General features: G+C 29.9%; 1 protein-coding gene across 1 annotated transcript; it reads left to right on the top strand.

Annotated features, from left to right (window-relative positions):
• The first annotated feature begins 4,000 nt into the window (after nucleotides 1-4,000).
• Nucleotides 4,001-7,902, top strand: LOC123917781 (28S ribosomal protein S29, mitochondrial). The gene is made up of 7 exons (XM_045969605.1): nucleotides 4,001-4,432; nucleotides 4,588-4,754; nucleotides 4,924-5,135; nucleotides 6,265-6,519; nucleotides 6,640-6,726; nucleotides 6,819-6,991; nucleotides 7,502-7,902. Exons 1-7 carry the CDS (start codon nucleotides 4,119-4,121, stop codon nucleotides 7,611-7,613), a joined length of 1,320 nt encoding a protein of 439 aa, XP_045825561.1. The 5' UTR covers nucleotides 4,001-4,118; the 3' UTR covers nucleotides 7,614-7,902.
• The last annotated feature ends 6,431 nt before the right edge of the window (nucleotides 7,903-14,333 follow it).

The raw sequence follows: 14,333 nt of genomic DNA, 5'->3' as shown, positions 1-14,333 counted from the left end.
CATTTTTCTCCACCTCACATAAATTTAGGTTGCATTTGGTTTTTTTTTTATTATAAACAAAAGAAAAAATACTATATTTAAACAAAGAAAAAAATAGAGCAAAACAACTTGTTAAATACTTGACTCAATTTTTGTTTTTTTAAAAAAAACATACGAATGTAATTGAAGAGTTTGTTTTAGGATTTTATGTAAAATATAATTCTGATATAAGCAGGGCGGTATCGGGGTGGTCATCAATATCCTCATTACCCGCTCCACCATCGTCTTTCAAAATCGAGGAAAACTCACACTCAGACCAGTCAACTCGGGTTTTTGCAGTCAAATTATCGTCGCGGATCCGAACGGGTACCTACGAGTATGGGTTTTGTTGTCATATGCCTACCTCATGTGCTCAAGTCCCTACAATTAATGCTTTCATTGAGAGCTGGGTCACGGAAAAGGCTACATATGAGCTGGATTAAGATGCTCCATTGAATACTAATATATGAGTGAAGCCGTCGAAACAAAAAAGGACTGCTATCGAGCCAGTGCCAATAGAGTGAAAGCCGAAGTTTTCAAAAAAAATAAATAGAGTGAAAGTTGTCGTGGACGTCGACTGTTAAAGGGTGTGGCATTGTTAGGTGTCTCACATCAAGTATATATCAAAGTGTTCAATTTGGTACTTGAGCCTTGAGACTCTCCCACCTATTGGACTAGTATTTTGAGTAGGGCTTTCCTCACGTGCTTAAGGCCTAACAATTGGTAAGTCTCATTGAAAGTCGGGTCACGGAAATGGATACCTATATGCACCGAATTCTAATAGATGAATGAAACAATTGAAAATGAAAAGGGTACCATCGGGTCATTGCCTATAGAGCGAAAGCCACCATGGATGTCGACTCTTAAAGGGCGTGACAATGTTATCGAGGATATCAAAATACTCGATGTGGTACTTAAGTCATGAGGTTCTTTCACCTATTGGACTAGTCATTTGGATTGACACTTTTCATGTGTTTAAGTCCTAACAATATTTTTTTTTAATATAAATAGAATTAGATGAAATATATATATTTTTTTTACTAAAGATGAAATATATTTATTGTTGGCGTGTAATAACTGAATATTGGATATTTAACCAAATTGATGTGTAAAATTCTTCCCAGCCATTTGATGAGGAAGTATTCATTTGAGTTGAGCCTAATTAATTGCCATCCCTATAATTTAAACTCATACTTTATCGCAATGATTCTAACTTTTGTTATACATATATTACCAGTACACCTGAAATTATTTTGATTGTAAAAGTTGCATTAGGTGAAAGAAAATGTGATCAGCAAAGATCAAAATTATATGTGTAGTTGTTTGTGGAGCATCATGAGCAATAAACACGCCGACCTAATTAAAGATGATTAAGTTTATGGGAAAAGCTAACATAGGTTTATTCATAAAAAACTTAGTACATAATACTATGACAAAACTAAGTGTACCACTTTGCCTTTAATTTCAATTTCTTCACAATTATCTTTATATTAAATACTTCCTTTTTGTTATTTTATGAATGTAAAGCTTAATCATAACAAAGTTTAGTGCAATACCAAATCTCCACTATATTGCAATGGCCCATGCATTTTCCTACCCTCCACATTTTTGTGTGGCTCTAGTTTGTCATTCTACTTTTAAATTCAATTATGTGATAGAAAGGCAATTCTAACTCTTATATATATATATATATATATATGAAATGACGACGACAAACACATTTTAGAATTGAAGTTCTTAAAGATTATAATTAATAAAAAATTTAGTGTAAAAAAAAAATTAACAAAAAAATTAATTTCATTTTTGGCCTCAATGTTTACTATTTTGTACATTGGTCTATCTTTTTAAATTCTGTCAATTTTAATTTCGTTCTTCATCAAATATTTGGATATGATGTTTTAAATGAAATTTTAAAGGAATTTACTTATAATTTTATCCGTGTTGATCACTTAGTACCATAAGATCATATTTATATACCACATCACCTATTTTTTAGTTCAAAAATATGATTGAGCGACTAAAACTGTCGGTTTTAGAAAATAGGAGGACAAAAAGTTGTATATTTGTTTAAATTTTTAAAAGGGGATATGAGGGAAAGGGAGCAAAATCCCTCCGAAGACCAATTTTTGCTTCTCTCAAATTGGCGGGATTTGGAGGGGAGGTTATGGAAGAGGAAGGAAGATTTGATGTTTACAATTCTATTACAATGCCCAAATTATCCCCAATTTTATTTTAAAATTCCAAAATTATCCTTTTTAAAGTTGTTAAAAATTAGGTTAACTTGTTCTGCTTCGGTCCTTCATTTTGTTATGTTGCTGTTTTTGAGAAGCTTTGTTCAATTCTATTTTTCTCTATATATCATCCACATGTCAACAACTTCGGCTAGGAATTACTTATCCCAAATTGTAAAACAATGCTCAATCTCAAACAAAAGCAACACATTGAAGCACTAATAAATAATAACAACTCCAACAATTATTCTCTCCTTGCTCTTAGATTTGCAAACGACACATCTGCACCTCTTTGGAGAAAATTGTTAAAGTTGTTACATTATACCATGGTTAAATTTTTTTGTCAAATAGTCTAGTGGCTAAAAAATTTACCTTAATGGTGAATAAGTGAAGTGTCCGAATTCGAATATGGGCTCCTGTGCAATGTCCCGGGTTCTTTATTTTAACTATATATAGTATTACAGAAAAAACGAAAAAAAGCAGGTACTAGAAAAAAAAAACTATTATAAATCTCCTCTCCTCCTCTTGCATGCGAACCAAACATAATTAAAATCTTTTATCTCCCCTCCGCTCTTCTCTTTTGAACCAAACACATATCTAATTAAAAATTATTCTCTCCCCTCCCCTCCCTTTCCCTCCCCTTTATAAAAGAACCAAGTACACGAAAGACAAGATGGAAATAGATGCAAGGAAAACATGATGAATAAAATATAAATTCAAGGTCTCCCGTTAAAACAAAATTCAAGTTCGCCACGATCCATCTAAATATTTTAATCTAACTCTGGCACTTGTACAACACTTATGATGTATGTTTCTTTGTTCATATCATATCATATATCGGAGAAACACTACAATATTGTCTAGATACATTAATTTTCCAATGAATGTAAAACACAAACTTTTTCTTATATATAGGACCGGAAAAAGTATATTAGAATAAATATTTAACCTACAACACTGAATATTTTTCTTTTAAATTCTTTTCATTAATTTATGAGTGTGTGCCAAAATATTTTCATTTAAGCTTGTGTCTATCTGAGTGTTTCTCATCTTTTATTTAGTGAGACTTGAGTTCTTTATATATTAAGGTGGAAACTTGAAAATGTTTGGAGGCAAAAGAGTTTGGGGGATTCATAAACACCAAATTAACAGAAACTTAATCTAGATAATACTTTCAATTCACACCTTTATTTAAAATCAAGAGAAACTCAAAAAATTATAAACACCAAATTTTTAAATTTTGTTAAACTTAGTCTCTTAATTACAAAAAACATTAATTTTGAGAAATTGTTTTTACAGAAAAAAGTATAAATTCAATCAGAAAATTCATAAACTATTAACATTCGAATATAGGTAGCTCTGTCACTAGTTGCACATACGTTGTTTCCATTGAATATTTAATTTATTAATGTTTTTAGGGATAATTATGCTAGCAAACACTCTTTTCAACATATTCGCTTTGATTAATTGAAATTTGAAATTCAAATAAATCACACTAAATTTATGTGACTTATACCAAAATCCATTTAAATTTAAATTTCAACTAATTAGAACGAAAGTGATGAAAATAGTGTATTAGAAATTATAAAAAAAAAAATAAAAAAAAAAATAAAAAATAGTGTATTAGAATAATTGGAGGGTATATGCTTTAACTGGGGGTACCAAAAGTTTATTATTCTTTCACAGTTCACTGTCTCATGGGCTTTGTGTTCAATAGATGAAGGAAAATACCGTAATACCCCCCACACTGTTTCTCATCTCTCTTCTCTTCTTCTCAGTTTCACAGTTCTCGATCACATTCTCTCATCTTCTTCCTTTCCATAACCCAAATCCAAAACCTCTTTCTCTGAAAACCAAAACGTTAACAAAATGTTGCGGTCCTTGACGAGAACCGCAGCAACAAATCACCATTCATGGCGCAACAACCTCACTCCAACAATCTCATCACTAAATTTTTCTTCAAAGTCTCCATCAAAACCCACTCCCACTTCAAAAACTCCTGCCTCCTCTACCGCCCCCACCGCCGACACCTTCTTCGACGAACAAGAACGTCTCCGCAACCTCGCCGCTGACGAAAAGGATCCATCTCTCAATGTGGGCCCCAATGGCCGACCCCTCTTCACTTCCGCCTCTTCTCTATCAAAGCTCACTAGCAACGATACCTGCACCTACTTCAAGCTCACGTAAACTCTTTATTTTAGTTTTTTTTGCTTTGTTTACCATTGCGGCATTTTCTCGAACAGGTTGTGTGTGTAGACAGTGTGGTGAAATTTTGAATTTTGAACTTTTAACTTTTTTTTTTTTGGTTTTGTGTTTCTGGGTTGCTTTTGTTTTTCAGAAAGGAGACATTGGATGCTGTTTTGCCTGAAGGGTTGCCGGTGGGTATGTCGAAGGAGTTTCAGGACTCTAAGCGAACTGCTTTGCTTGTTCGCCAGAGCTTTTTGGATCTTCGTGATAACTTCAGACGTGTGGTTGATCCACCAATGTCGTCACCTCATGGTAAAGGTGAGCTCTTTGTGCTTATACTTTCGTATTACACAATTATTTTTTATGTTGATGAGTCTAAATTGTAGCTGTGATTAAGTTGTGGACGTTGATATTGTGGCAATGATTGCCATTTTAGAAAAATAAATGGTACACGATTTGATTTATTTGCCATTTAAAAAATATTTAGGGGTCAAAGTTAGGAAGCAAGTTATTTTAGATGGTCCTGTTAGCTGTGGGAAGAGCATTGCGCTTGCAATGCTTGTTCAGTGGGCTAGAGAAGAAGGTTGGTTAGTTTTCTATGTTCCTCAAGCAAAGGAATGGACTCATGGAGGATTTTTCTATAAGCATCCACAAACAGATCTATGGGACACACCTGTCCAGGCCGAGAATGTTCTCAAAGTAAGACTAAGAGTTTTACTATTTATAGCTTTACCATTGTTGTATCATTGTATTTTCGTTGTGTGTGTGAGTGTATGTATGCGAAACACACTTTTTAATTGGAAATCCGGTTTTGACAACGTTTCAAAGAGGATAAATGAATGATATAAATGTGTTTTCTTGGCGATGCTTTGGCAACATCGAATTAATTTATAGAGGTTGTTCAGTTAGTTTCCTAGGATGGTTGCCAACTCTTTGAGTTAGTATTGGCTGCTCAATTTGTTGTTACTCCAGTGTCATTTGGGCACCTGTAGTATTACACTTTTGTTTGCCTAAATGCCTAATTGAGTTGTGGTAGTTTACCTATAAGAAGTACAGTTCCAATTCTTAGAAATGTAGTTATTTAGCAAATAAATAAGAATGATTCCACTTGTCTGTCATCTCTCTCATTTCCCAACTATTTTTGTGCACCCCTCTTTCTTCTCCTGAATAATTGGAGAGAATGTTAAGGAAAGGAATATAGAAAATTTGAGTTGAAAAGTTGTGTGGTCAACTTTTTTGACGTTTACAATTTGTCATTTCCAATACAAAGTTACTATTTTTTTCTTGCTTAACTAATGCCCTTAGGGAAGTTGTTAGCATGACCCTATCCTTATATATTGTCATGATATGCAGGCTAGAACTCAATCCACATTATCCAACGATGACAATAATATCTTCATTTTTAATGGACAAATGTCCGCAAATTTATGATAATTTTAGTTTCCAGGATTTGAACTATGTACCTCCCAGTTGAAACTCCTTCAGTGTCCCTTAACTTTGCAATTAAGCTACCTATGTGAAACAATAATGTTACGTGCAACAGCTATCATTTCGGCTGTTGGGACATGTCATATAAAATTGTTAAGTACTACGCTACTAGGTTAGTGTAATGCTAAACCTCTATATGGGTAGACACATATAGATGTTTTATAAAGAAAAATTAAAATTGATATTGATGAAGGAAACAATGTTCTCAATTTGATTATTTTGATTTTGGCTGTTCATTTGTATTTTGCATATTGATGTTAATAACGATTAACATCATTTTATTATCGGCTTCCTTCGTTCGTTTCTGAGAGTTACTTTTAATGTGGATCATTTCTTGCAGGATTTTTTGAAATACAATGAATCTTACCTAAAGGAACTGCCGTGCCAAATATTTGATCCAATCCCATTAGGTGAGGGTGCTGGTGTTGGATGGTTGAAAGATGTTGATTCCATGGCGATTCCTGAAGGTACAATGTTATATGAGCTGGTGAAGACTGGCATTGAACAAACACATGCAGCTGTTGGAGTGGTAGTTCGTTTGAGGAAAGAGTTATCACTTGTTAAAGACATGCCTGTTCTTATTGCAATTGATCAAGTGAGAATTATATTCCTTGATTTTAAGATGATGTTCATTCTTTGAAATTATTTGTTCTCAATTGGGTTATGCACTTATGCTATATATTTTGTCTTATTTGCTGTAATTGCCTGTTTCCAGTATAATAGCTGGTTTACATTCAGCGAGTATGAGGAACCTGTCACAATTCGTTCATGCCGGTCAATACATGCTAAAGAAATTACCATGGTTAGACAATGCCAGCTATATATTCTTGTACGGATAAAACTTCTTCCCCTGGAAAATAGGCTACATTAAATGCTTTCTCCTTATATTTGCAGGTTAATGCTTTTAGGTCAATGAAGCATGATGATATGATGGTAGGGGCTTTTTCTCATTCAACAGCTGTAGGAAAGCTTCGTCAATATTTACCAGATGTTCCAGTAGATGCTCGTGCTATGTTTCCTCGATACAGTTTAGAAGAAGCCGAGACTGTTTGTCATTATTATTTAAGGTTTGTAAGCATTACTTATAGTACAACAATAACAGTTTCCAGTGTATAGCAGATAGAAAAGACATCATTTAATTAATTAATCAGTGTAAAACAAGTTGTCTAAATTTGTGTCTATCTAATTTATTTTTCCTATATGAAATGTATAATTGTTGGACATTTCCGATATGCAGTGTATGTCTATAATTTTTCCAGCATGCATTGTAGACATGCATAGAGAGATGCATTGTACACGTATAAGTGTTTCTTCAGCAAGTGGTCAATTGTTTAATGTCCTTTGTATATTATATCTTACTCTAGTCCTTAAGCAGAAATATTATTTTTCTTCGTATTTTGAATTACACCTCTAAGTTTTTTGTCTCTAGTATAAGGTTATAGTTAGTGGAATTAATATCTTTTGAAATAATATTTCTTTCATATATTTTTTTTTTTTATTGATACTGCACAAACAAACTTCTTAGCTTGAAAATTGTATTTCATATTATTGAGTTTCTTGTTTTTCATATTTGACAGGCAGAGGCTTATTCGCCGTGAAGCATTCTCAGAAGAAAATTGGAAGAAAATTTACTTCCTATGCAACGGGAATGGAACAGAGATGAGAGGGTTAGTTCCTTTCATGCGATGACAGACACCAGATGCATTATTATTAAAAAAAAATTAACCAATGCGATGTCTTCTGACTGTCATCCATAATAATATAGATGTTTCTTATTTTTGTGCGCTATATTCCTCATAGGATAGGATACAGTTGTGTTATTATTTGTACGATCCAGTTTAATCTGTTTAATTTGCTTTAAAAATTGTTCTCAAAGGCAGTGTAATGAGTCTGTTTCAGATTTTGTACATCTAAAACATTTCGTTACTATAAGAATATTTTATCTCCCTCTATTAACCAAACAAGAGGTTTTATCTCACTCCTTCCCTGCCCTTTATTGAATAGAATATCAAATCACAATCTCTCCTCTGATAAAACCCTTCCCCTCTCCTTTCGTTCGTTGAATCAAATAAAGTGTAGTCTGATAGTTATGACAGATTTTATAAAAGGAAATGTGGGCAGAATGATACAGCTAATCATTCCCTTATAGGAATGTTTCCTTATTCGGCGAGGGAAGAGAAAGTAAATCTAGACCTGATTGATTAAATAGGAGAATGTTTTCCTGCCATTGTTTTTTATGCATGATTTGAGTGGTGAATTTTACCCTAGGAGAGCTAAGGCCTCTCAAAGTGCCTCCCTTATCAGTTACAACTTATTTCCTTTCATTTTAATCTTTTATTTGTATTGTGAGCTAGATCCCACATGAACTCTAGCTATTTCCAGCAATAAGACTTTTTATTCACTACTATATTCTACTATTTTATTTTATTGATCAATGTTCAGTCATAATCGAGATCGAGTCCTATCATAGTCAGTTTAAGATATACTAGTATGAACACCCGTGCCAAGCACGGGCTACAAATTTGTCTGAATGTTTTTTTTAATAGGTTTAATAAATATTGTGTTATTTACGTATTATTATTTTATTTCATTATTATTTTATTTTATAATTAATTTTTTCCATAAACTAAAAGTTTATTAAAAAAGGAAAATAGAAAATGGGGACATGGCTTTCAGCCCCTTTTGTATCCAAAAAAAAAATATGGGGACATAGACATAACTCAGGGAAAGAAATAAAAATAGAGTAGACATAAATCGAACCGTCGATTTTTCCCTTTTCCGCTTCGTTGATTTTCTTCCAATTTTTTGGTTGGTTGTTTGGTTTTGTAGTTTCCAGCCCAATTTATATCATACATAGGTCTAGTTTCCGATTCAACCGGTCGGACTACAAAGTTAGCAATCACTTTTATTTCCTTCTCAAATATAAAAGTGACATGTCTTTAATATTTTATAAACATCACCCTGTATATATGTTACATATTAAACGTGTTAGCAAAATTATGTTAAAAATAAAAAATGGAAACTTATCATAATCAAATAGCCATGTGTTTTACATGTATAGGGATGTCAACAGGATAAAGATTGAGCGGAGAGTACATCATCACTTCCTTCTCCACCATCTAAAAAGATCCGATCATCCCCATCTACATTCCCATTTTAGGGAATATTCTTTCGCATCTCCATCCCCATAGATCCCCACAGTTCACACGGGACACATCAACATTAAAAAAAAAGCCTTAATTGCACGTTTGGTTCCCTTATTTTAAAATTAAACTTTTTGGTCCCTCTATTTTCACATTTTTTACAATTTTGGTCATAACTCATATTTTTTGCCCTAAAAGTGACGATTTTTTTGTCAGAAGCGGTGAATTTTGATTTTAAATGTGATATTTCATCTTTAGATTTAATGTTGGAGAATATAAATCACCTTTTAGGATGCCAAAAATTACCATTCTTAGAAAAAACAAAATATGGGTTGAGACAAAAGTTGCAACAAATATGAGGCGGAGTCTTCAAAGGGTGGGGGATAGAATCATGTCCCCATCTCCAAACCTCCATTAGGGGGACTTTCTCCCCCATTCCCGCGAGAGAAAAATTCCCGTCTTTGGAACCGCAAATAGAAAAATCTCCACGGGAATTCCTGCACGGGATAAAAACGTGAATAATAAAATTAGAAACACAATTAATAATTGAATATAAAACAAATATATTTTAGAATTGATCTTGAAATTTGACTTCTCTAATGTGAATAATATTAATCGTGGTAAACTCACTTTATTTAAGTATATAATTTAGAAGGACAACATCAACATAAAAATATTACACAATAAGTAGAAGCAACTAACACAATTTTAAATGCATGACATTTTTAGTGAAGATTTTGTTTTGAAAGTTTGAACCGAATAAAAATAGACCCCCCCGTATAAATTAGCAACGAAAAGGTCATCATATTAATATATATATATATATATATATATATATATATATATATATATATATATATATATATTAATGAGTTAGAAATATAAGTCATGTATTAATCTATGAGTAAAAATAATATATGCTCTCATATAAATTACAAACAAAAATGAGTAAAACTATAGCCACCCGTATAATTTTTTTTAAAAAAAAGCCTCCAAACAAACAAAAAAGTTAAATTAGTCTTATAATATCTATAGTAAAATAAACATGAAACATAAATAAATTAAAGAAATTTCCCGAATATAGCTTATGTTATTTAATTGTACACATAAATACCCTCCAAATAAAATAAAAGTAGATCATCACATAAATTATTAAAAAATTCAATGTATTAATATATGAGTAAAAATAGAGGCCCCGTATAAATTAAAAAAAAAATCTATATAAATATTACAGGGGTAAATCAAAACTCGTCCAAATTGCAAGGGGGTAAACACCTATTATCCCTAAAAAAAAAACCCTCAATTCTAGCAATTTTTTAAGCAAAATTGTTGATCAAGTCTTCATATTATATATTTTTCAAATGATAATCATTGTCTCTTTTTTGTAACATAATAGAGCAGCAGTAAAACTTCATGTTAAAATCTACTACTATTTTTTATTTTTTTAAATCAATCTCTTTATTTTGTTAGAGACCTATTACCATGTAAATTTTTTTTGAGGCCCCCAAAAATTGGAGGCCCGGCTGCGTAGCTCACCCTGCACTTGTGCAGGGCCGACCTTGATATGACTATAAGTATCGGTCTCATATAAATTACAATAAAATAAAATAAGCCTTGCATTAATATATGACTAAAAAAAATAGGATAAAAAAAAATATAAGTCATCATAGTAATATATGAGTATAAATATATGTTTTGTTTAATTTTTTTAAAAAAAAGGGTGTCGTATTAATATGAGTATAAATATAGATCATATATAAATTCATTCATTTTATTTCCTTAATATAATTTATAATAATTTTTTGTTTAAAATAAAAACTTAAACTTGTTTTTTGTTAAAAAAAAAAGATATCCTGCAAGTAAAAATAATTTATTCGAGTTTTCAAATTATTTGAATTTGTAATAATAATGATTTGAATTTGAATTATTTCCTTTTTAAATATGCAACTTAAATGAAATATTATATTTGTCTTTTTAGTGAAAGTCATGTGTACATGATCATTAATTGAGACTTAAAATTGTCCTAAAATATATAGCATGTATGTAGCTATAGATTAATATACACAATTTTCTCAAAAAAAGAAAATACTCTCATAAAATCTTAATCAATTGTCCACAAATCCTAGCTCAACTGGCAGAAATGTCAAAATTGCTAGTGTCGGACGTCTGGACCGGGGTTCGAACCCCGGTCACTCCACTTTGTGTGTGTGTGTGTGAGTTTTCAATGACTTTGTCATTTCGTCTATCAACAAAAAAAAAATCTTAATCAATTAAATGTTAATTATTAATGTTTATCTGAAAATCTGATTTTATTAATTATTAATATTATATCTTTCAATTCAATATTCAATCTATTAAAGGAAGCCAAAAAATCTTGACCAAAAAAAAAGGAGCCAAAAATTTCTTAAAAATGGAATCAATTTAATGTTATTTATGTATGACAAAAATAAAAACAAAGAAAATCAACAAAAAATATAAAAAAAATATATTTAATCTTTTAAATAAAAACAATGAATCTCATAAAAATTCATTCAATTATAAAAAATAACAAAGAAAATATTTAATCTTTTATATTTTTATAAATAAATTCGTTTATTTATTTAATTTTATTAAAAAAAATTAGTTTGTTACGCACTACACAAAAATTCGAAGAAAATATTTTATAATTTATTTATTTTATAAATTAGTGAGGTACCATTATTTATACTTGAAGTTAAATATATTTATAAACAAATTTGTTTATTTATTTGAATTCATTAAAAAAAATTAACATTGTTACATCCTGTATGAGAATTCATATAAAATATTTTATATGTAACCAAAAAAATATAAAATATTTTATAATTTATTATATATATATATATGGAAAATGCTATTTAGCAAGAATTTTTTGATGCAAGAAAGAGAAGAATTTTATGTGGCAATATTTGATTGGTCAATTTATAATCACTCTCTCTCCCATGTATGGTTAGCCAATTTTTGATTGGTCAAATTCCCTAATTTTGTGGATTCTTCTCTTTCTTGTATAAATATTTCTTACTAAATAGCAATACTATATATATATATATATATATATATATATATATATATATATATATATATATATATATATATATATATATATATATATACAACACATTTTCATTGAAAACACCTTTCTATAAATTCGTTATGATATATTATATGTATAAGAAAGACTCTTTAAGAAAATCAAAATAAATGGATGAAAGTTAGTATTGAAAAAGTAAATTATATTAAAGCAATAACATAATCTTTCAATCAAAGCAACACCATTTCTTAAGCTGTGAAATAGTATTAACAATATATTACACCTTTTCTATAAAATAAAAAATACACATTACATCTTTAAAATTAATTTACACTCAAAATACTTGTGAGGTAGATTAAACATCACTTAAAACTCATACATTATGATCAAAATGTATCTGGTCCAATTTCTTTAGAGTTCGCATATCATTTATATTCTTCTTTTGAGTTCCACATCTGCAAAAATTGAAATGAATGATGAGTATAGATTAAGATTAAGATGAAAATAAGATAAATTGAAAATAATACAAAGAAAATAACTAAAGAGAAAAGAGATGGAAAATGTGTGATTTGAATGTTCAACCAAAGACCATTTATATAGGAAAAAAAGGGGTATATAAGTAATTTTATCCATAATATGCAATTAAACGGATTAATAACAAATATATTGATTCTTTTTTCAGTCAATGTCATCTTATGACTTTTTGTAGGAAATTTAATATTTAACACACAAACTTTACTAAAATAAACTTTGAAAACTTTATTAACTTTTAAATAATTTCGTGAATTATTATTACTATTATAAACAATGAATCTCATAAAAATTCATTCAATTATAAAAAATAACAAAGAAAATATTTAATCTTTTATATTTTTATAAATAAATTCGTTTATTTATTTAATTTTATTAAAAAAAATTAGTTTGTTACGCACTACACAAAAATTCGAAGAAAATATTTTATATTTTATTTATATAAAATATATAAACTAACTACAATTTTTAGAATTTGTTTTTAATTATTTTCTCTATTATTTAAATTGAAAAAGGAAATAAAAAAAAATTGAAAAAGGAAATAGTAGAAAATAAATTTATAAAAGATAGTATCAACAAATATATTGATTCTTTTTTCAGTCAATGTCATCTTATGACTTTTTGTAGGAAATTTAATATTTAACACACAAACTTTACTAAAATAAACTTTGAAAACTTTATTAACTTTTAAATAATTTCGTGAATTATTATTACTATTATAAAAATAATTTTACAAATATTTTATTTATATAAAATATATAAACTAACTACAATTTTTAGAATTTGTTTTTAATTATTTTCTCTATTATTTAAATTGAAAAAGGAAATAAAAAAAAATTGAAAAAGGAAATAGTAGAAAATAAATTTATAAAAGATAGTATCAAGAATTACGTAAAGAAAAATTTGTGATTGACTAATCATGATTCAAGCATTCTAAAAATGACCTCACAAAAAAAAAGTTTTTAATTCTTTCCTTTTTTAATAAACAAAATAATTGCAATTGCATATATTCTTTGTGGGAAGTGCCATGTGTACGTGACAATTAAATGAGGAATTATAAAATAAGCCTCAAATGTATAGTATTAAGATTAAGATTAAGATTAAGATTTTTTTAAGGCGTGGCACAAGCTCTGACATCAGTGCAACAACTTATTGTAGTCGTCACGTCTCAGTGTTGGTGGTTCTGTTTCAGTAGTAGGGTTATGGGGATGTCCAAGCTGTAGTTGCAGGGCTGAGATTGCGGGGTTATGTGTCTCAGTGATGGGATGAAGTTACCTTGTGAATCGTGATTCTGAACTTAGTGTGAGGGGATTTTGGGTTAAGGATGGGTGGTCGGAGTGGTTAGGTTCCCTATTATAAATTATTTTGTAATCCTTATTTTGTTAAGCAATGCTATTATAATATTATTGAAACCCTAGCCGTCACTTTGTGTTTCTCTCTGAACTTTAACATGGTATCAAGAGCATGTTTCGATCCGCCTTGAAGCACCCATAGTTTCCGCTGTTGAGTTCCCAACAAAAAATTGGGAATATATTTGTTGCCGAAAATTTGATGTAGAGGAAATAGTTTCTCATCTCTGTCGAAATTGTTAGCACCGTAAGCATCTCATATTGTCTCCTCCTTTTCTTATTCTATGTGTACCGTGTAGTTTGCAATCTCTATATGTTGGTATATTGGTTCATTGTT

The sequence above is a fragment of the Trifolium pratense genome, linkage group LG3 (genome assembly GCF_020283565.1).
Source record: "Trifolium pratense cultivar HEN17-A07 linkage group LG3, ARS_RC_1.1, whole genome shotgun sequence".
Taxonomy (NCBI): Eukaryota; Viridiplantae; Streptophyta; class Magnoliopsida; order Fabales; family Fabaceae; genus Trifolium; species Trifolium pratense.
The sequence above is the reverse complement of the archived record's forward strand: the minus strand, read 5'-3'. Positions and strand labels throughout refer to the sequence as shown.